This window comes from Oncorhynchus mykiss, chromosome 13 (genome assembly GCF_013265735.2).
Source record: "Oncorhynchus mykiss isolate Arlee chromosome 13, USDA_OmykA_1.1, whole genome shotgun sequence".
Taxonomy (NCBI): domain Eukaryota; kingdom Metazoa; phylum Chordata; class Actinopteri; order Salmoniformes; family Salmonidae; genus Oncorhynchus; species Oncorhynchus mykiss.
The window spans coordinates 44,760,350-44,783,427 of NC_048577.1; the positions used below are offsets into that span (position 1 = coordinate 44,760,350).

At 43.9% G+C, this 23,078-nt stretch overlaps 2 protein-coding genes across 11 annotated transcripts; one reads left to right on the forward strand and one right to left on the reverse strand.

Annotated features, from left to right (window-relative positions):
* The first annotated feature begins 80 nt into the window (after window positions 1–80).
* On the forward strand, window positions 81–11,975 carry LOC110486516 (ubinuclein-2). Of its 10 annotated transcripts, XM_036941239.1 has the most exons (18): window positions 723–871; window positions 1,089–1,220; window positions 2,929–3,036; window positions 3,529–3,580; window positions 3,694–3,804; window positions 3,911–4,017; window positions 4,197–4,662; window positions 5,261–5,331; window positions 5,456–5,585; window positions 5,742–5,848; window positions 5,967–6,077; window positions 6,942–7,085; window positions 7,382–7,432; window positions 7,537–7,582; window positions 7,705–8,820; window positions 9,259–9,463; window positions 11,109–11,177; window positions 11,374–11,975. In XM_036941239.1, the coding sequence occupies exons 3-18, from the start codon at window positions 3,002–3,004 to the stop codon at window positions 11,439–11,441; spliced, it is 2,889 nt and encodes a 962-aa protein (XP_036797134.1). In that variant the 5' UTR covers window positions 723–871; window positions 1,089–1,220; window positions 2,929–3,001; the 3' UTR covers window positions 11,442–11,975. The 10 variants fall into 10 exon arrangements, with proteins under 10 accessions (XP_036797127.1, XP_036797129.1, XP_036797128.1 ...); XM_036941232.1 differs by lacking the exons at window positions 723–871; window positions 3,529–3,580 and adding an exon at window positions 81–714 and having other exon boundaries at window positions 3,676–3,804; XM_036941234.1 differs by lacking the exons at window positions 723–871; window positions 3,529–3,580 and adding an exon at window positions 81–714 and having other exon boundaries at window positions 3,676–3,804; window positions 11,395–11,975.
* Window positions 11,976–12,252: 277 nt separating this feature from the next.
* Window positions 12,253–14,285, reverse strand: LOC110486518 (telomerase RNA component interacting RNase). The gene is made up of 3 exons (XM_021558181.2): window positions 13,462–14,285; window positions 13,029–13,106; window positions 12,253–12,924 (listed from the first exon to the last, which is right to left on the reverse strand). The coding sequence occupies exons 1-3, from the start codon at window positions 13,732–13,734 to the stop codon at window positions 12,820–12,822; spliced, it is 456 nt and encodes a 151-aa protein (XP_021413856.1). The 5' UTR covers window positions 13,735–14,285; the 3' UTR covers window positions 12,253–12,819.
* Between the last annotated feature and the right edge of the window lie 8,793 nt (window positions 14,286–23,078).

A 23,078-nucleotide genomic window follows, 5' to 3' on the forward strand; every position in this document is an offset into this window, starting at 1 on the left:
GAGGGGCGTTCTCGCCCTATGATTGGTCAAAGACTGCTCCCTGACTGTTCTGTTTCCGCTTTTCATACGCACGCCCAGTTACTACTCTCACTGAATAATGATAATAATGGTCAAGATGGCTACTTCAGATGCCTCCTTGCGGTAACTACCGAACAATTTAATGGAAACAACTAAAACTACTCTTCCTCGTGATTCAAAGGCCCCGGAGCTAACCTGGGAGGTGCAGAACATACCACGGTGTGGTTTAAGGCATTTTATTACCTGATATAGCTAGATGGTAAACTAACGTTAGTTGTCGAACATTCCCAATTTTAGATAGCAAGCTACAGTAACGTTAGTTCAGTGAAGTCTCGTCCTCCCTTGTGTGTTCGTACCGAGGCACTCTGTGACTGTCAGCATCCAATGGCCGAACCGAGAAAAGTACCGTTTGTCACAATCTCTTCTTTTAACAACAATGCACCGCTTTCGGAATCCAAGAAACGCCGCCGGGAAGATGAGGCCGAAATCAGTTTGGGGGAAGATGGAGGGGGTGGAAGTGCAGCAACCAGGCCAGGAGGTGGTACTGGTGCTAGTCCATTCGGTGTCGTGAAATCCGGTGACGGGGATTCAGCGGAAACTAAACGTGTAACAGTGCGCTTGAACCTCTCCTTGCCCGAACCCAGCGAACGGGGATCTGCTGAATTCAACTACAGTGAACTTGTTCAATCTACTCAGGTAAAGACGTGAAATCAGTCAAGGCTACAAGTGATAACACAGCAGGCTGGGCCGGTGAACGCGTAGGCAGCTTGAAGTGTAAGCTCTCGAGGCTATGGTGCTGTTGTCAACAAGAGCGATGTTGGCCAACTGTAGCTACAGTATTCTTAGATATGATGTAAGCATGCCATCTTCATGTAGGCTATAACGTTTTTCTAATTTTCATATGAATGTTTATATTACCGTTATATGAATCAAATAATATGGTAATGACATCTATTTCCCATCTTGCTGGAGATACAATTTTTAAGATTACATTTTAAGCTACTAAGAATCCACAGTTGAACCCATTTTACCGACTCTCATTTCCTGACATGCCTGATTGTCTCTTGAAGGTGAAGAAGTTTCCTGCTCCAGGACCTCCCAAAGGCCTGACGCCAGCCCTGGACCCCAACGACCCCTTTGCAGATGACGAGAAGGAGAGAAGAGAAATAGAGGCACTTGCCAAGAAATTTGAGAGCAAATATGTAGGTCCCTTTACTCTGTGGTGGAAACAAATAGGTCTACACATACAGTGGGGAAAAAAGTATTTAGTCAGCCACCAATTGTGCAAGTTCTCTCACTTAAAAAGATGAGAGGCCTGTAATTTTCATCATAGGTACACTTCAACTATGACAGACAAAATGAGAAAACAAATCCAGAAAATCACATTGTATGATTTTTTTATGAATTTATTTGCAAGTTATGGTGGAAAATAAGTATTTGGTCACCTACAAACAAGCAAGATTTCTGGCTCTCACAGACCTGTAACTTCTTCTTTAAGAGGCTCCTCTGTCCTCCACTCGTTACCTGTATTAATGGCACCTGTTTGAACTTGTTATCAGTATAAAAGACACCTGTCCACAACCTCAAACAGTCACACTCCAAACTCCACTATGGCCAAGACCAAAGAGCTGTCAAAGGACACCAGAAACAAAATTGTAGACCTGCACCAGGCTGGGAAGACTGAATCTGCAATAGGTAAGCAGCTTGGTTTGAAGAAATCAACTGTGGGAGCAATTATTAGGAAATGGAAGACATACAAGACCACTGATAATCTCCCTCGATCTGGGGCTCCACGCAAGATCTCACCCCGTGGGGTCAAAATGATCACAAGAACGGTGAGCAAAAATCCCAGAACCACACGGGGGGGACCTAGTGAATGACCTGCAGAAAGCTGGGACCAAAGTAACAAAGCCTACCATCAGTAACACACTACGCCGCCAGGGACTCAAATCCTGCAGTGCCAGATGTGTCCCCCTGCTTAAGCCAGTACATGTCCAGGCCCGTCTGAAGTTTGCTAGAGAGCATTTGGATGATCCAGAAGAAGATTGGGAAAATGTCATATGGTCAGATGAAACCAAAATGTAACTTTTTGGTAAAAACTCAACTCGTCGTGTTTGGAGGACAAAGATTGCTGAGTTGCATCCAAAGAACACCATACCTACTGTGAAGCATGGGGGTGGAAACATCATACTTTGGGGCTGTTTTTCTGCAAAGGGACCAGGACGACTGATCCGTGTAAAGGAAAGAATGAATGGGGCCATGTATCGTGAGATTTTGAGTGAAAACAAGGGCATTGAAGATGAAACGTGGCTGGGTCTTTCAGCATGACAATGATCCCAAACACACCGCCCGGGGCAACAAAGGAGTGGCTTCGTAAGAAGCATTTCAAGGTCCTGGAGTGGCCTAGCCAATCTCCAGATCTCAACCCCATAGAAAATCTTTGGCGGGAGTTGAAAGTCTGTGTTGCCCAACAACAGCCCCAAAACATCACTGCTCTAGAGGAGATCTGCATGGAGGAATGGGCCAAAATACCACCAACAGTGTGTGAAAACCTTGTGAAGACTTCCAGAAAACGTTTGACCTCTGTCATTGCCAACAAAGGGTATATAACAAAGTATTGAGATAAACTATTGACCAAATACTTATTTTCCACCATAATTTGCAAATAAATTCATAGAAAATCCTACAATGTGATTTTCTGGATTTTCTTTTCTCATTTTGTCTGTCACAGTTGAAGTGTACCTATGATGAAAATTACAGGCCTCTCTCATCTTTTTAAGTGGGAGAACTTGCACAATTGGTGGCTGACTAAATACTTTTTTTGCCCCACTGTAGATCAAATAGATTGAAATAGTTTAATTTGCATTGTATATTTTCTCCCAGTCAACTGTAATTGTTTGTTTCCTCTAGTCACAGGCCAATACAGGGAAAAAGAAGAGGAAGGACAGGGTGCAGGATCTCATCGACATTGGTTTTGGCTACGATGAGACTGACCCATTCATTGATAACTCTGAGGCTGTATGTACCCTCTGTCTGCTCATATACTCCAGAATCCTTCCTTTGTGAACAGACTCATGTAAACAAGCATTCACATATGCTTTAACATATTTGCATTTTTATCATAGATCCTTTTTCATTAACACATTGCATTCCTCTCCCCCATACTTGCTTATTAGTTTCTCTGCTGTTTGTAACTTGTTATACCATGGCATTGTTGAATAGTCTTTCCTGATTGGCTTGACGGGCATTATTTCCCTATAATGCATGGTATATCAGCACGGTAGAATTCAATAGCTACAGTTCATTCTTACATGTTCTATGTACTGAGCTGCATTTGAAAGCATAAGTTGAGTTGAGAACATTATTGGCATTGTTGAATTTCATTTTCATAATAGCAAGTTGTTTGTTTGGTTACCAAGGCAACTACTGTAGCTACTATATCTAGTAAACTTGCTAGCTACTTCAGTGGATGTTGAATGAATTTCTAACTGTAAATTTGTTAAATTATAGCCATGGTATAAAAGGGAAAATCAACTCGGAAAATAATGCAACTCCATGGAAGGTTAGTTCCACTCCACTAGCGTGTCGTCGAACACACCTTCCATGTTGTTTATTATATTCCATAGAATACATAGCCCCTTGTTGATTATCCCTTAGCTACTTTCTTCCCTTCAGTATGATGAGCTGGTGCCAGCCTCCCTCAACACTAAGCTGGGAGGGTTCTACATCAACACTGGCACCCTGCAGTTCAGAGCAGCCTCCGAGTCAGAGGGAGAGGACTTCAAGGTGGGTTACACACACACCTTTTCAATATATGAACAAATGTTATTCAGTGTTAAACGCTATGTCTATATCACGTGACAAGCTTAGTTTTTGTTCCTCCTGTCTGTAGAAGTTGAAAGATGGTGAGGAGCGTGTGATAAAGAAGCGAATGAAAAAGCAAGATGGCAGTAACATGGATGAGAAAAAGCCCAGGAAGATCAGGATGCCAAAGCAAGGGTGAGCAATGTTCTACATCTGTTGTGCCACTTCTGAAGTTAACTGATGTATAAGCTCATATGATGTATGAACTTATTGCCTGACTTTGACTTGAGCCGTGTGCTTCGTAGTTATGCTATATGTCTATGGCTTGTAACAAGCTCCATGTAGCAACGCAACGGTCCTATGTTATCTTCCAGAGCATCTGGCCTGAATGTCCACCGACCAGAGAAGAAGAAGCGGAAGAAGTTGATGAAGGACTCTCTGAATCTGGCCGCCATGCTCCGCCGCTTCACGCGGGAGAAGGAGGAGAACCGCAAGAAGAACCCCGGCCTGCCCCGTAGCCAGCACAATGCCAACCGTGCCCTGCTCAACGCCCACCCTAAACCCAACGACATCAGTATGGCTGACCTGGCCAACGACCCTGCCATGATGTCACTGCTGGGCTCAGCCAATAGCAACGACATGCTGCAGGACATGATGGGCGACTTGGACTTTGGGCTGCTGGACTCTCCTCAGCCCTCCAGCCCTGCGCAGGGGGAGAACGGTGCTCTGGGTAGGGTCCAGGGTAGGGTCCAGGGGGCACAAGGAGGTCTCCTGCCCCCTCCTCCTCTGCCTAATGGACTGCCTGCCCCTCTCAGTAAGCGCATTGAGGACCTCAGAGTGGTAAGTGACTGACATCTTCCATCAAATCCAGCTGCAGATATATTTTATATTTAGAGATATTTTAGGTCTTAAGTCAGTTTCTTTATTTGATATTTAGGGTCTAAAGGCCCTCACTGCTCGTTGAAAACGTTCAAGCACATTACATGGAGTGCATTGATTTCCCCCCCTTTAAAATGAAAAGTGATGATTGTCACCATTTTGATATTTCCTTCCATAAAGAGACCAGAGTAACACATGCATTCTCTCAGGGGCACAAGTAGGAGTGAGAAGTAGAGGTTGCTGTGGCAACGAGAGAGAGCAGTGATGTTCTTTGAAGGAGATGATGAGGGGAAAACAAGTGCCAACTCTCTCTGACAGAACGGTGAGGGGAAAGGGCAAGAGGGGAATATCAGGAAGAGGAGAGAAAGGGAGAGGAGGCCAAGAGCGAGAGGTACTGTAACAAAGGGAGTCAAAAAGAAAGGCTTAGACGACAATGTGAGGCTTAGAGGAGTGAAACGTCAGGTGATTGATTGATTTGCATTATATTTCAGTGTCCATTTGAGCATAATATAGTTTGTTTTAGAGAATTTCTGAAATTGAATTATTCTCCAACGAACAGGCTTCTCATCAGTTTGATCAAGAGGGCAGGAAAAAGTTCTTCACGCTGGACATGAACAACATCCTACTGGAGTGAGTCTCTGCTCTGAGCTCTTTACAACAGGACAAACCCTCTTTCCTTCCCTGACCATCTCTCTGCATGTGTTAGTCAGTGTTTATCTTAATGTCTAACCCTCTTCCTCTGTGTGTTGGTCAGTATTGAGTTGCAGGTCCAGGAGCAGCCGGCAGCAGTGCGCTCTTCAGTCTACTCCCATCTCGAGGCCTTTGTGCCCTGCAACAAGGAGGCTCTGCTCAAACGCCTAAAGAAACTCAGCCTCAATATCCAGGTGTGTATGTATGCACTAAAATGATTGACATTTTGTGTGTGCACATAATATGCCTGTTGTCTTCTATCTAATTGTAGATTGTTTGTTAACGGAGTGTGTGGCGTGATTGTCATCTGGTGTGCGTGACTGTAACCTTTTCCATCTTCTGTCATCCAGGATGACCGTTTGCGTGCCCCGCTACTGAAGCTGAAGCTGGCTGTGTGCAGCGTGATGCCAGAGCAGATTGCCAGATACAACATGGACTGCATTGCCAAAGTGGCCAAGTAAGGCCTTCTCCTTTCTTCTGTTCACCTCTTATTTCCTCTCATACCTCTCCTTTGTCCCTTGCTGTCTATTTTTCCACTCCTTGTCCAATATTCTCTCTGGGTTGTGTATTTACAGACAGCATTCAGAAGAGGGGGAAAAGAACGGATCAGAAGAGGAGGATGAGGAGAAGCCTGGGAAGAGAGTGATGGGACCTCGCAAGAAGTTTGTCTGGGATGAGAAGCTCAGGTGAGCTCTCATTTGTGAATTTAACGTCATACAATTATGTTATACAGGTGTTTTGGTTTAGTGTAGTGATGGGACGTTCGGCTCTTTTTACTGACTCCGATCTTTTCGACTCATTCAGTCAAATGAATTAATCTTTTGACTCGTTTTGTTCATTTGAGTCAGTAATGCCCAGAGCATGCAGGACCCCGGTGAACGATAACTAAAAACTAGAAATAGTCATAATTCTACAAGCCTCTCGTTCATAGGTCGTTCACTATAAGGGGCTTATTGGAGATGTTGTTTGTGACAGACTTGTAAAATGGTGCTTTAAACAATGTATATTTGTTGATTGCTAGGCATACAAATACTATTATTTCTTGGTACATTTGAAACAGTCTAGTTGTGGCCGCAACCGGACACGATTGTGAACGACTCTTGGCGGAATGCATTGCTTGAGTGGTGTGAGGGTGATAAGCACAATATCGTTTGCAGTTCACAATGATTCAAGTTTGTTGAGCAGAAGCTGTGTATCTTTTGAATCTACAAAGCTGTGTCCATCAAAGCGTTCATTCTTGCACCATGCAATCGTTTATTAGTTCTAAACATGTCTTTTTTCTTTTCTATGCTGCCTGCAGCATAATCTATTTTACCTGCACTCATGACGAACAGTTGTTGGTCGGAGTGACAGAAGGAGTGTGTATTAATCCTGCTTTAGAATTAAATGCAGCCAGCAAGTCAAACGAATGACTAAAATTAACTAGTCACCCAGAAAAGCGAATCATGACTCTCGAGTCAGTAAAAAGAGTTGTCCAAAAATAACTAATCATTCGCCAACAGTGGAGCTGAAATTGTAATGCATAGTTGGTGGAACATGTTGGTCTGTAGGATGTTGCTGTGTAACCTGGTGAGGGTGAAGCTGGGCTGCTATGAGCTGGAGGGCCAGAGCTCCCAGTCTCCAGAGGACTATCTCAAGGCCTTCATGGAGACTGATGTGAAACCGCTGTGGCCCAAGGGCTGGATGCAGGGCAGGTCAGTGTGTGCGTTTGCATAAAAGTATACAATTTGACCATTTAACCTAGTTTCCATTTCCCACACCACATGGGGCGGCAGGTAGCCTAGTGGTTAGATCTTTGGGCCAGTAACCAAAAGGTTGCTGGATTAAATCCATGAGCTGACCAGGTAAAAATATGTCGTTCTGCCCCTGAACGAGGCAGTTAACCCACTGTTCCCTGGTAGGCCGTCATTGTAAATAAGAATTTGACTGACTTGCCTAGTTAAATAAAGGTAAATAAATGTAAATCTCTCCACGTTTCTCTCCTCCTCAGGATACTATTCAAAGAGAGCCTCATGGTTCATTGTCACCTTACTGGCAATCCGTGAGTTTGATATACTTTACTTAACTTATTTTAAAAATCACTATATTTAACACTGGTGTTCTTAATTATGCACTATTTTTCCTTTTGATTTCACTGTTATCCAGAGCCAAGAAAAAGATGGTTCCTACTCCCAAGTCTAAACCCAAGGTTGTTGTTTTGCAGTCTGATGCATTACGTGCATGCTTGTCATTTCAATACCATTGTTGTTTGAATAGATTTAGATCACACTAATTGTTTGCTCTTTCTATCTCCTATGTTGTTTGGTGATCCAGGAGGGTAGTTGGGTCCAGAGATCCACCCCCTCAGTTGGTGCGACCCCCTCCCCTGCTGCCCCAGTGGCCTACCGGCCCTCCCAGTCCCCTGCTGAGACCATCTGTCTGCTGGACTCCCTGGATGAAGAGCTGACCGCCCCCGCCCTGGACTCCATCTCCCAGGCTCTGGCCCTCCTCAGCAATGCAGCCAAGGGCCTGGTCCAAGGGGACAGTCCCCCCTCCCCTGATAGGCCCAAGACTGCCCCGTCCTCCCTCCACGCCTCACCTCTCCTCCAGAAGCACAAGAAGAGCACCATCAACACACCCAGCTCCAACACACCTCTCTACGTCTCTACCTCCTCCTCCCCCTCCTCTCTCTCTCGGCCTCCCAACATCTCCCCTTCTCTGTCCTCAGCGAGGAGCGAGGGGTTGGGGTCGATGAAGGGTGGAGGTGCTCAGGCTCACAGACAATCAGTGCTGAGCACTCAGAGGCTTGCTGGGACGGCCCTGAGTAAAGCCAACGCTCCCGGCTCTCACTCCCAGCTTAAGCCGCGGCTGCCCCCCAATCAGAAGGGCTTTGGCAGCAATAATACTAAAGCCAACAGCGGTGACACCTCTCTCCCCTCCCCCTCCTCCTCCCACTCTCTCTCAGGAGCCCAAGCTCAGCAGCAGTCCAACTTCATCACCCCCATGCAGGCCACTCTCACCAAGTCCTCCCACAGCAGCACCTCGCCCATCATCAAACTCACCCCTCGCCTCCCCAACCCCTTAATGCCCACCACCTTCTCACCCTCCCCCAATCCCAGGCCTCAGGCAGCTTCCAGTATGCACCAGTACTCCTCCAAAAGCCCAGCAGGGTTCCGCCCACCTTTCTCAGGTGCTCCGGGAGGGCCAGCCAAACTGGTCCAGGGCAGCTACACCCCTCAAGGAGGGCAGAAGACCCCCTCTCAGATCATCAGCAGCAGCGCCAACACCAGCCTTACCAACACCTCATCCATCAGCAAGCATTTGGGATCCAGTCCCTCCCCTACCACAACCTCGGCCAATCAGCGACAAAGGCTGGCCGGTGGAACCATTCAGGGGGCTAAGCCTATTAAATCTGTCTCCACACAGTCTGTCTCTTCTCAGTTGCCACAGGTAAGTAAGAGATGGTAGCTGGGTGGGACAAGGTCATGGTGCAGCAAATGTTCAAAATTAGTTTGTCTACTGTGTGGTTGTGTTGTCTGTGTATTTTATCTCTTATGTTTTGTATATGTTGTCTGTTGGTCTGGGTCTATATTTCTAATTAAAAATTGAGTGGTTTGAGCTCTGAATGCTGAAAGCCGTGGTGTATCAGACTATACCACGAGAATAATTTATTCATTTATTTTTACTGCTCTAATTACGTTGGTAACCAGTATATAATAGCTGTAAGTCACCTCCAGGGGGTTATGCTGTATCGCCAATATACCACGGCTAAGGGCTGTATCCAGGCACTCCGCGTTGCGCATAAGAACAGCCCGTAGCCGTGGTATATTGGCCATATACCACACCACCTCGGGCCTTATTGCTTAATTATATGCCTTTGTTCTCCAGGTGTCCTCAGCCAGCAGCAGTCTTCTTGGCTCTGCTCCATCTCTCCCACTGGGCTTTGGGATGTTGGGGGGGCTGGTTCCCGTCTCCCTGCCCTTCCAGTTTCCTTCACTCTTAAACCTGCCCCCATTAGGGGGCACAGCTGGCTCCAGCACCGGGGCCAGCGGCTCCTCAACCAGCAACAGCTCAGCATTCTCCCTGACCCAGAGTGAGTGACACAGCCAGTCCACAGAAACAAGAAAAAAATGAAAAATGTACAGTGCTTTCGGGAAGTATTGACTCCCCCATTTTTCCACATTTTGTTACATTACAGCCTTAATCTACACATAATATCCCATAATGAAAACAGGTTTTTAGAAATGTTTTCAAATGTATTAAAAATAAAAAACTAACTTAAGTATTCAGGCCCTTTGCTATGAGACTCAATTGATCTCAGGTGCATCCTGTTTCCCTGTAATTAGCCTTGAGATGTTTATACAACTTGATTGGAGCCCACCTGTGGTAAATTCAATTGATTGGAAATGATTTGGAAAGGCACCAACCTGTCTGTATAAGGTCCCACAGTTGACAGTGCATGTCAGAGCCAAAACCAAGCCATGAGGTCAAAGGAATTGTTTTGAGGCACAGATCTGGGGAAGGCTACCAAAAGTCTGCAGCATTGAAGGTCCCCAAGAACACAGTGACCTCCATCATTCTTAAACGTAAGAAGTTTGGAACCACCAAGACCCTTCCTAGAGCCAGCCGCCCGGCCAAACTGAGCAATCGGGGGAGAAGGGCCTTGGTCGGGGAGGTGACCAAGAACCCGATGGTCACTGATAGAGCTCCAGAGTTGCTTTGTGGATATGGGAGAACCTTCCAGAAGGACAACCATCTCTGCAGCACTCCACCAATCAGGTCTTTATGGTAGAATGCCCAGACGGAAGCCACTCCTCAGTAAAAAACACGACAGCCCACTTGGGAGTATGCCAAAATGCACCTAAAGAACTCTTTGGCCAGAATGTCAAGCATCACATCTGGAGAAAACCAGGCACCACTCATCACCTGGTCAATACCATCCCTATGGGGAATCATGGTCGTGGCAGCATCGTGCTGTGGGGATGTTTTTCAGCGGCAGGGACTGGGAGACTAGTCAGGATCGAGGGAAAGATGAACAGAGCAAAGGACAGAGAGATCCTTGATAAAAACCTACTCCAGAGCGCTCAGGACCTCCGACTGTAGCGTCATACCCAAGAAAACTAAGCTGTAATCGCTGGTAAAGGTGCTTCAACAAAATACTGAGTAACGGGTCTGAATACTTATTTATATGTGACGGTTCAGGTTTTTTTTGCAAACATTTCTAAAACCCTGTATTTGCTTAATCATAAGGGGGGGGGGGGGGGGGGGGGTGATTTAATCAATTTTAGAATAAGGCTGTAACGTAGCAGAAGTTGAATGTAGAACAGCTGATCGAGATGGGGTTGCCTAGTCTGTGTGTATGTTGATGTCTGGGTATGTGTATAGTTTGTTTGTGTATTTTATGTTGTTGGACCATTGTGTTAAATCCCCATGCTGTGTCTGGAAGCCTGCAATGTTTTTCTCCATTGTCTGACATTCTCCCATATTGTTTCTTTGGTTCATCCCTCATTTCTCCCCTTCTCACTCTGCCTCTTCTTTAAAATGTTATTCTTCCATTAATCTCCTGTGCTTTTACATCCATTTACTATTTGACTTGGCTCATCTCTTTTCCTTTAAACCCGTTTCTTGTCTTTGCATCCCATTCTTGTTTCGTCTCCACTGCCTTTCCTATCTCACCATTCCCTTGACCTACACCCCTGTGTGTATCCTCCCTCCCATGTCCTCCTGTCTCTCCTCAGATCTGTTAAAGAGTCTCCAGTCAGGGTCTCAGGTTGCTCTGCCTCCTCACTTACAGCTCGCTTTCTCAGGTAAAATCTGCCCTTCCCTGTGACCCTGCTCTCTCCTCCCAGCCCGCTGTCACTTCAAATGTCCCCAAGAAGAGAAAAAACATCTTCCCTGCCTGACCCTCCGTAGTCTCTGTGCATGCCTGTCGCTTTCGTCATGTCGGTGGTTGTCATTTGTGTTATGTTTAAATATGTTTTTGTTTCTTATCAATATTTCAAGAACTCTACTCTTCCTGTCCAGATGTCAATCAAACCCAAGGAGGGGATGTGAAGAGGAAGTCTCTTTGACCATGCCTGTTTGGAACACTGAGGACATCCACTATGATGAGACAGCTATCAGGATAAATCAGGAACAAGGATGACTTTGAATGACTAACAGAAGCTGCCCAAACACAGGATGGGCCTGAAATAGGGAATTGGACCCTCTCGATAATCTTCCGGCTGTTACTTATTTTTTTTAAACAGCAATTTGATAATTGTTTTAATATTGTAAATTGTAAGGCTTAATGACAAGTTTGTTTTTGTCATGTTTACAGAACAGACCTTTATCACTGTGGTCAGGGAGGGAGAATGAATGAATGTCTGCTTGTTGGTTTGTGTGTGTGAATGCACTATTTAGTGTCAGTGTGCAAATGTGTAACCCTCCCTCTCTGATACCTGAGTTAGTGTGTCTATTTGGTGGTGCTTTTTCGATGTAATTATCTAGACCTGTAAGAAATGATACTAAATGCGAATGTTGTTGAATTTAGGGACCGGAGCTGTATTTTTTTTTTGCTGTACATAACTCCACCAAATTCAATAAAACAAGCCATGAACTATGCAGGATTATAACAAAATGGTATATCGGTGACTTTATGGTCATCAGCATGGGTACTTCTGTTCCCTCCTGTCTTGTGCCTTCACTCGCTGTCAAAGTACTACACTCCATAAAAATGGAAAACAAGCCAATAACATCCACATAGTGAAAAGTTATAGTATATCAGAGTGGGTTGAACAACCCCCCCTCCCCCCCCCCCCCCCCCCCCCCTCCAGTCTCAATATTGGCTCTTAAAATCCACAAATGGTCAGCATTGCAAAGAAACACTTTACCATGCTACCTGGAGTCTGATTAGTCAAAAGTTTATTTGATGGGTAACAAACCGGAGACACTACCTGACAGTTGCTTATCCAAAGCAGCCCAAAAGTTCAAATGAATCAACAAGGCGGCACAATTTTCTGTGCCTCCACCAGACTGAGGTTGAAACAGCACAGAGGTTATTTAGGGTTCTGGGTCCAGACAAAGCCAACACACCCAAGGCACAACATACAGGTCAATGGGCGGTGCTTATAATGTAGCTGACATCAAATGCCATGTCGCAAATTCAGAAAATTACTCATGACTTAATCCAGGAGCTACAATCCTGACAGCATAACCCTTAAATAATCAAGCAGAACCAGTAATGTACTCCAATACAATTCCAAAAGCCTTTTTAACTCCACATCAAAATGCTATTGCCCCATACAGCACACAAGTGACATTCATTTAAACCCAAAAAGAAAACAGGAAAAACAAGATTAAACATTAAATGGGTGATTGCTTCTACAGCTGTAAAGAGTGGCAGTATGCAGAAGGTTTGATGGCTGTCCTAATCCCTGTTGGTTTTTCATTCTAAAGGTCCTCCAGAGTCTATTTGACCAGGGGCCTGGTTTTGTCATCATCGCCACACTGGTGGGCTTTATACTTTTTCACCTCTGCCATGTATTTTGTCCAGGCATCCCCCTTGCCCTCCATCTGGAAAACAGAATAAATAATTAGACAATGGCTTAGAGGACACAAGTGGTATTTCATGAAGACGATGTCATGACAAAACGATCAGGGAAAAATATTTCTTGAACCTCAGGATCTACTTTCTGTTTCTTCGCAACCATGCCAGTCTTGAGGGCCAATTTAGAGCCACCTCTGCGCTTCCCAACCTGGGTTAGGGGATAGAAGACTGAAACCGTTATACGAGCCCTTGTGGGTGGACTGCCAATGGAGACTACACAAGACGAGAGAACACAGAACAAGCCTATGTTATCACGGGAAACATTCCTGAAGTCTTGAATAGCTAATGAATGCTTTCCAATGTCTAGACCTGATGTGGATCTCAGGTTACTTGTTGGTGACACTGCAGTGCACCTCTTCACGTGTGAATGTATCCCTCTATTGTGATGTAACTATTCACTAACGTGAGCTGTGTGGTGGATAAGAAAACAAATGTTTGTAATTTGTTAATTGAGACATTGCCATTGGCTACAATCTCTAGCTAACAACTGCCAAACCCCTTACAAAGCTGGTCACACTCGGAGTCTTCTTTTCCTGTGTCGACTGTCCTTCGTCAGCAGTACTTTTATCACCGCATCCTTGGTCCATTTCTTTTTTCCTTTTTTCTTCCTCCATTTTTTTCTTGAACATCTCCATAAAGCTTCCATCATTAGCAAATGTATTGGCCGCTGCTGCTTTGCTGACTCCCGGTGCAGGACTGGCTGGCGACCCCGGGCTGTTACTGCTCGAATCGCTGCTGTTTTGATGTCTTCTGTTGTATCCACGCTTCGGATCCATGTTAGCTTTTTTCACGTAGAAGGGCTCAGTTCCTTTAGTCCTTTCTGCAACTAGTGGTGTGCTCTCTGGTCGTTTTGTGTCAACGCAAACTAAAGGCGGCTAGCTACTTGACAAAAAAATGCTATCGGTGACAGATCCCACCCGAACCCCCCAAACTAAGCAAAAAACTTCGAAGCAAATGCGCTAGCATACGAAGCCATCTAATTAAAAACGCGGAAATCCATAAATTAATAGGAGCGACACTTGTCCGTCTCCCAGCGAGCCAGCACGTCCTCGCGGCGGAAAAAAAACGCAGACTTGTTGTTGGAGGCTAGCTACCGTTAGCCCCGTCAGCGTTGTAGCTGCTAGCTATTCGAAAAATGTCAACTAGCTAATGACCAAACAATAGTGTCACGAGTAGCTAAACTATTGCACATTAGCTATATATAATATATTTTTTCAAACGACTCTCAAAGTGAAGGATATTACTGATACATTTGTCCAGATGTGGTTTTCTTTCACTTGTTATCGGCCATGTTGAATTTCGGCTTATCAGTTACGTCAGAACGTCAATATTCTATGGTATTATGGCGGTCCCCAAACATTCGTTTGCGGTGCATGCCGCCACCCACCGTGTGGGCTGTGTCTTACTGTTCTGGAGTGTGAATTCATTAGTTTGTGAAATTAAAACGGGAGGATAAATGGAAGAAAAATACCCTACGAACTAACCCTTCACCCATTAAAACCTCCCTACTATTCCACTACTTGGCCCTATCTTTTTATTTAACCTTTATTTCAGAAACTACCAGACATCAAAATACAAACATAAAAAAAGAAACGGGCAAAAAACAAACACATTCATCAGTAATAAGGTCCTCAGTCAGCTTTCCTAACTGCCCTAGAGCAGTGGTTCCCAAACTTTTTATAGTCCCGTACCCATTCAAACATTCAACCTACAGCAGCTTACCCCCTCTAGCACTAGGGTCAGCGCACTCTAAAATGTTGTTTTTTGCCATCATTGTAAGCCTGCCACAAACACACTATACGATACATTTATTAAACATAAGAATGAGTGTGATTTTTTTGTTGTCACAAACTGGCTTGTGGGAAGTGACAAAGAGCTTTTCCAGGACCAGAGCACAAATAATCAATCATTTTGGTCTTTGTTTAACCATCTTACATATAAATCCTTATTTGTTCATTGAAAATTGTGAATAACTCACCACAGGTTAATGAGAATGGTGTGCTTGAAAGGATGCACATAACTCTGCAATGTTGGGTTGTATTGGAGAGAGTCTCACTCTTAAATCATTTTCCACACACAGTCTGTGCCTGTATTTAGCTTTCATGCTAGTGAGGGCCGGGCGAGAATCCACTCTCACATAGGTACGTGGTCGCAAAGGGCATCAGTGTCTTAACAGCCCCAGGCAGGATACTCTGAGCGCAGCCCAATCCAGAAATCTGGCAGTGGCTTCTGATTAAATTACATTTTCACAGAACCACTTGTTGCAATGTCGATGAGGCTCTCTTGTTCAGATATCGGAAAGTGGACTTGAGGCAGGGCATGAAAGTGATAATGAATCCAGTTGTTTGTGTCATCCGTTTCGGGAAAGTACCTGCATAATTGCACACCCAACTCACTCAGGTGCTTCGACATGTCACATTTGACATTGTCCGTAAGCTTGAGTTAATTTGCACACAAATCATCAAAAATGATGTAAAGACCTGTGTGTTGTCCTTGTTAATGCAGACAAAGAGCTCTAACTTCTTAATCATAGCCTCAATTTTGTCCCGCACATTGAATATAGTTGCTGAATCCTAGATTCAGATCATTCAGGCGAGAAAAAACATCACCCAGATAGGCCAGTCGTGTGAGAAACTCGTCATCATGCAAGCAGTTAGACAAGTAAAAATTATGGACAGTAAAGAAAACTTTAAGCTCATCTCTCAATTAACAAAAAACATGTGTCAATACTTTGCCCCTTGATAACCAGCTTCTTTCTGTATGTTGTAAAAGCCTTACATGGTCGCTGCCCATATCATTGCATAGTGCAGAAAATACACGAGAGTTCAGGGGCCTTGCTTTAACAAAGTTAACCATTTTCACTTTAGTGTCCAAAACGTCTTTCAAGCTGTCAGGCATTCTCTTGGCAGCAAGAGCCTCTCGTGGATGCTGCAGTGTACACAAGTGGCGTCGGGAGCAACTGCTTGTTACCACTCCACTATGTTTCCCTGTCATGGCGTTTGCGCCATCAGTACAGATACCAACACATCTTGACCACCAAAGTCCATTTGATGTCACAAAGCTGTCCAGTACTTAAAACATTTGTTGTCCTGGTTTCCAGTGGTTTCAGAAGAGGATGTCTTCCTTAATTGACACCCCATAAACATAACGGACATATACCAGGAGCTGTGCCTGCCATGTCTGTTGACTCATTCCGCTGTAAGGCATAGAATTCACTGGCTTGTATGCAAAGCAGTAATTGTTTCAAAACATCTCCTGCCATGTCACTGACGCGTTGTGAAACAGTGTTGTTTGATGAAGACATTGTCTGTATAGTTTTTTGGGCCTTTCCCCCCAGCATTGTCCCAGCCATATCCGCAGTAGCAGGAAGATTGAAGTACTCCACAATAGTATGGGGCTTTCCTGTCCTAGCCACTCAGTAGCTCACCATATAAGACACTTTTAGCCCTTTCTTATTAATGGTATCTGTTGCTTTTATATATATGTCTTACAACTCAAAAGTCGTCTTAATTCCCCCTCAAAAAACTCTTGGCTTATTCTTCAAATTGGCATGTTTTGTTTCTAAATATCTGCGCAAGAGTGAAGGTTTCCAGTTCGGAGATAGTCCTTTTGCACATATAATACACTGTGGCTGAGGAAAGGCACTACAACCAATATAAGTGAACCCCAAATCAATGTAGCTTTCATCATATTTGCGCCTCTTCGATGGTCCAACGTCCCTGTCTGTTGAGCAGTGCTTTCCCGGGTAAGGGGGCAGTAGCTCTTCGGCTGCATCAGATTCACAACTGTCAGTGTCCATGCTAGCTGGGCTAACAACAAATGTAGAATTACTGATGCTAGCATTGGATGGGCTCGTGGAAGCAGAACAACTTGTTTCGTTGACAGATGCAGGTGGAGTACTGCTGGTAGTAGCAATACTACCAGTAGGGCTGGTATGTGTCTCTATGGGCTTTCTTTTTAACCATTTATCAATTTTCGAGCAAATGGAATGAGTAGCAGCTACGTTTGGCTACATACGGACCGTTAGTGGAATTCCCGCGAGAGAGCAACGGTTAATGTGATTGGATGTTCATTATTTGACGAGGCTTGACATTGTATTGTTATTTCGCTGAACACTAGAAGGTTTCATTTTATTTTTGGTAGTGAGACGAGGCTACTCAGGTGAAAAAAAAGAAAAAAAAGTCACCCAAATGTATAGCCGTTGGAAAATATAAATGTACTGTTTGAAAATGTGAAGAAAAAAACAGTTAGGGAAGAAAAAAAGTGTGAATACCTGCCCTAGAGATACCAAAACATCAAATTTAAGAAACATTTTAAGATTTATTTGTGGAACAGTACAAGAATGCTGATTTACCTAACTCAGTAGAGACCAAAGGAATTTCCAGAGTGAATGTCTGAACACAAAATCAAATAGGCTTCCCCAAAATAATATGGTCACTGTGGTAGAGCATTTATTGTAATTGGCGATTTTGTGCATTTATCAAAATCACATCAGGTAGCCTGATTTCAGATGTGTCATGTAAATAAGATTATTTATAGGGAAATCGTAACAGTCAGTATCTGGTGCCGCCACCAGCTGCATTAAGGACTGCAGTGCATCTCTTCCTTATGGACTGCACCAGATTTGCAAGTACTTGCTGTGAGATGTTACCCCACTCTTCCACCAAGGCACCTGCAAGTTCCTTGATATTTCTGCGGGGAATGGCCCTAGCCCTCACCCTCCAATCCAACAGGTCCCAGACATGCTCAATGGGATTGAGATCTGGGCTCTTCACTGGCCATGGCAGAACACTGGCATTCCTGTCTTGCAGGAAATCACGCACAGAACGAGCAGTATGGCTGGTGGCATTGTCATGCTAGAGGGTCATGTCAGGATGAGCCTGCAGGAAGAGTACCACATGAGGGAGGAGGATGTCTTCCCTGTAACACACAGCGTTGAACTGCCTGCAATAACAAAAAGCTCAGCCCGATGATGCTGTGACACACTGCCCCAGACCATGACGGACCCTCCACCTCCAAATCGATCCCGCTCCAGAGTACAGGCCTCGGTATAACGCTCATTCCTTCGACAATAAGCGTGAATCCAACCATCACCCCTGGTGAGACAAAACCGCAACACGTCAGGGAAGAGCGGGAGAGTTCTGTCTGGTCCAGCGACAATGGGTTTGTGCCCATAGGCGACGTTGTTGCCGGTGATGCTTGGTGAGGACCTGCCTTACAACAGGCCTATAAGCCCTCAGTCCAGCCTCTCTCTGCCTATTGTGGAGTGTCTGAGCACTGATGGAGGGATTGTGCATTCCTGGTGTAACTTGCCACCCTGTACCTGTCCCACAGGTGTGATGTTCGGATGTACCGATCCTGTGCAGGTGTTGTTACATGTGGTCTGCCACTGCGAGGATGATCAGCTGTCCTTCCTGTCTCCCTGTAGCACTGTCTAACATGCTGACCAGACCGGACAATTTAGAAATCCCTGTTATTCAATTATTGCACCCACACTACTTGCGCAATTTTTTTTGCCATCGTGCCAAAATGTATTTTGTCCCCACCACAGCAAACGCGATCTCGACACGCAGGTTAAAATATCAAAAACTCTGAAAGCATTAAACATTAATGGCAATTTAGCTAGCTAGCTTGCACTTGCTAGCTAATTTGTCATATTTAGCTAGCTTGATGTTGCTAGCTAATTTTTCCTGGGATATAAACATTGAGTTGTTATTTTACCTGAAATGCACAAGGTCCTTTACTCCGCCAAATAATCCACACTTAAAACAGTCAACCGAATCGTTTCTAGTCACCTCTCCTCCTTCCAGGCCTTTTCTTCTCTTGACTTTATATAGCGATTGGCAACTTTTTTTAAATTAGGTGCATTACCGCCACTGACCTCGTTCGTCTTTCTTTCAGATCTGCGTCTCATTCTTGGCGATGAGGATGGGATCCCAACCTTCACCTGCTGACTGGCTCCTGAGGACCTGGGTTAAACTGTGCACAGGAGTCACCTAAATTAGGAGACAGGGAAGCCCACAGTCAGCTGGGACCTGCCTAAGATCCAAGAGGAGAGAGTTGGTGGGTAAATACGGGATCTCGAACATAGGTAAATAAACGGTGAGACTGAAGTTTCTTGGAAACAATGATTAAGTAAGTCCCATGGTCTCTACCAGATCAAAAGACTAGGTGGTGGGGTTCTGTAAAAAGAACAACTAGGACTGGTAGGTACTGGTTAAAAGCCTGGGATGTGATGTCCTTTGAATAAGGAATGTTATGACCAGTGACACTAGTGGGAACTAACTAAAAGCCTAGGATGGACATGTTCTTTTAGAGATTTGTGACTAGCGAAATTCGGACTAGGTGAAAGACTAGGGTGTGGAAGTTCCATGAGAACTCTATGACTAGTGAACCTAGTGACTGATTAAAAGCCTTGGGTATGTGGTCCCGAAGGGGAAAAGTCCATCACTAGTGAAATCAGTAGTGTGTAACTGTTAAGGGAATTTTTATCAATGATGACTAATTATGTATACATTTCAATCTGGACTGAATAATCCGAATACTATTATGTTACTGTACATGTATGCATTTTCTCTCTTGCTCCCAGTATTGAGTATAATGTAGTCAAGAGTTTAGAACAATGATGGTCTGTTCCTTGGTACAAATGAATGAACTATCTCCAGATGGCAGGGACAGACTATCTCCAGACTGTCTAGAATGCTTATCTACACTGACTGACCTTGGCTCTAGGTGAGGAGGGAAGGCTTGAGATCTATAGAGCCTTTCTACCAGTGTCAAGAAGAGACGGAACATTTAGAAAACGCTGACGTCATTTTCAGTTTATAACCTGTGGTAAAATGTGTATGAACTCAGTACTCTCTTGAATTAAAGGCTGTTACTTGACTTGTAAGACTGGGGCTCTGTCCATTCTTATAAAATAAGGGTTCTTACAAATCCTTATGAATTGACAGAGTGTTTAATTTTGATTGGGAATTAAAACAGAGGAATTAAATTCCTTTAACATTAACATAAGTATTTAAAGAGGTAATGCCATGGGTAAGTAATAATAGTAAGATGTAAATCTTACCCATCTCAGGCGCCAGACCTATTATGGACAGAGAGCGCTATCTACAGGAGACTGGTGGATAGTGCCAGGAATGTTATAGTGAAAGTTATAATCAGAAAGAAATCTAGTCTCGAGAGCTACTTTAGAAAGTAAGCTCCTCCAAAGTTTATATTTTCACTTCTGAAACTGGCCGATGTAGTTTATAAATTCGGCGCATTACATGTTAATCTTAAAATAATAGACATTTAATGGGTCTGAAGCGAATTGTGAATATCCAACAGAGATTGGGTATAGTATATACAGTAAATGTTGGAGTGGATAAAAACACAAATGATTAAAGAGTGGAGGGATGACAGTGGCCTCCCGTAAGTTATCGTGTTTTGTTTTGTCTATAATTTAACACTTTTTGTTCACCTGGTAAAGTAACGTTAGACGAAGAGACTGTAGAGGGGAACAAGTATTTGAGTGGAAGAGAAATGTACTGGGTGATGGTGATTGAGAGGGCTTCCGAGTTCAAGTAAACAGATATGTAGACTAGTGAAAGTAATAAAGAAAGTGGGAAAAAAAGGAAATGGGAAGTTAATTGGAAAGAAAAATAAGAATTCAAATTTTGAATTGTTTGGACAGATTAAGATTTACAAAATTTTTATTTTCCCCTTTAGGAGAGGATGGGGTGTCCCTATCTCTCCCTTTAAAATGGTTCAATTATTGCAATAATTAATCGATATCAAATAAAGATCGATTGTTTGAAGAAATGACAAGTCTCTCTCACTTGACTAGAATTTCGACGACACTATGTACACTAAGAAGCCAATCATACCGAAGCACGTTAGTCCTTCTACTCTCTATTGGTCTCGTCCTACTCACAGGGAGCATCTTAGGATCCCTTGCCATGGATCCACCTTCCTCTAATACTCTCTTCACTGCCTCAGCATACGACACCTTATGTACTACTCTGATCCTGGCAACCTTGACCTGCCTTTCTCTGAAACGGACACTTCTGTCTTCAGCAACATACCCCTACAGCAGGGTTCCCCAACTGGCAGCCTGCAGGCGAATTTAGACACACAGCTTTTTCCACCAATACTAAATATTCCTTTGTCTCATGCCCTTCTGCACACCTCTCACGTCTCCTTCCTACACACTGCTGCAACATGACCATAAACTTGGCATCTAAAACACCGCAATGGTTTTTAGGACAAAAGCGCTCACGGAATAACTGACACATCCTAACTTGACTTTATCGAGTCAAGACTGCGTCAAAACTCAGCAGGATAGACAGTCTTCTCTTTCACAACGCTCTCCACCAGGTTTGCGTTGCACCAAACAGTGGGTGTCAGAACTTAACACCACCCCAGTTAGCGCTCCTTTCAATGACGCCCTGCTCCAGAGAGCAAAGCAAGTCACAGGTCTTTTCACGAGTCCACTTCGAGTTCCTTTCACAGACAGTCCCCAACCCATTCTCCACCCAACCTGACACCACGTATGGATCAGCCAAAAAGAAAATCTCACTCGCACTGGGCCAGAATCATTGGGGCGAGGCTCAAACTCTGCGTTCTTCACCGCACCGGTCACAGCAGGTAATTCATCCTCACGCTCGTCACTTTAAATTTCTGAGCAACCAGGATATTTTTTCGTTTTTGTACTTGACGCCAATCTTCCTCACCATACCGCTTCCCTAAAGCCCTCTCCTTCTTCCTCGCTGTCAATATCCACATTTCCACAATCTTTCCGCTCCTCCATACGCCGTAGTAGCAAACTGTTCAAATGGTTACTGCATTCATGTCGCTCTTCACCTCAGTCACGTCAATCGTCAGTTAGCCTAGTAAATTAATGCATGTGTCATCTACCGTACTGGAGGCCAATTTACAAAAACAATATCCTCGTCACTGGCTTTTTTAATTACCCCATTTTATTTATAGTGCAAAATACTAGAATATGTCCTTCACCTTAATTTTTTTATATAACCCTCTATGCACTGATTAAAAAGTTATACAAAGAAAAAGACAGATATAAAAATAAAAACACAAAGCCCTTCACACCATGCATGCTAGAGTTACAAAGAAAGTGGAGAGTCCTTCATTTAGGAGGGTGTTTTGCTTTTGCATGACACTTGGAAATGGTTACAGTGTCTTAGTACAAGGCATGGAGATGGGTTGCATGGTAGGTCCTGCCAGCCAGCCAGGTAGGTCCGTCAAGCCAGATAACTGGTACTATTGACAAATAAAATATAATTTTCATGCTTTCACCACCTACTAACGTTGTTCAAGATGTACACTACATGACCAAAAGTACGTGGACACCTATAGAATATCTCATATCAAAATTATAGGCCTTTATATGGAGTTGGTCCCTCCTTTGATAGAACAGCATCCACTCTTCTGGGAAAGCTTTCCACTAGATGTCGGAACATTGCTGTAGGGATTTGCTTCTATTCAGCCACAAGAGCCTTAGTGAGGTCAGGCACTGATGTTGGGCGATTAGGCCTGGCTCGCAGTCAGCATACCAATTCCTCACACATGTCATTATGACTAAAATATCATTAAGTCAGTCACATTTTTGTCAGTTGAATAATAATTTTGTGTAGTTATTTTCAAAATTATTTAAATAGTGGGCCCTTTTTGTCAACTAAATGTCCTTTCATTTTAGTCACATCACATTTGTATTGCCTCAGTAACCAAAAGTAAACATAAATCACTGACTTCCATGTACACATATATAGCCTCGTCCTACCAACATATATTTCTGCTGTTGGGAAGAGTAGAATGTTATGCAGAAAAATGAAACATAAGAATATTTAACAAATTCAGCCTACATAAATACTGCACATTACATAAAAATAACTGACACACGCTTGAGAGTAACAAAATCACCAGTGTTACAGGAATTGGTTTTTCCATTTTATATTTAGAGGTTTGAGGTTAGCAAGTGGGGCGCATCGATTGGTGTCACCTTGTTAGTTAGTCTGTATTACACCTGTGCTGGTTGGTCATTTCATTAGAAGGAAGGTGTTTCACCTGTGCTATATATGCACAAAGGTATGTGGACACCCCTTCAAATTAGTGGATTCAG

Coding starts and splice junctions, on each gene's coding strand:
- LOC110486516 (XM_036941232.1), top strand. CDS start 403: ATGGCCGAACCGAGAAAAGTACCGTTTGTCACAATCTCTTCTTTTAAC. Junction 3,037..3,675: donor TCATTGATAACTCTGAGGCT/GTATGTACCCTC, acceptor ATTATCCCTTAG/CTACTTTCTTCCCTTCAGTA. Junction 8,821..9,258: donor TCTCTTCTCAGTTGCCACAG/GTAAGTAAGAGA, acceptor TTTGTTCTCCAG/GTGTCCTCAGCCAGCAGCAG.
- LOC110486518 (XM_021558181.2), bottom strand. CDS start 13,734: ATGGATCCGAAGCGTGGATACAACAGAAGACATCAAAACAGCAGCGAT. Junction 13,107..13,461: donor CTCCGAGTGTGACCAGCTTT/GTAAGGGGTTTG, acceptor CCCCTAACCCAG/GTTGGGAAGCGCAGAGGTGG. Junction 12,925..13,028: donor AACAGAAAGTAGATCCTGAG/GTTCAAGAAATA, acceptor TCTGTTTTCCAG/ATGGAGGGCAAGGGGGATGC.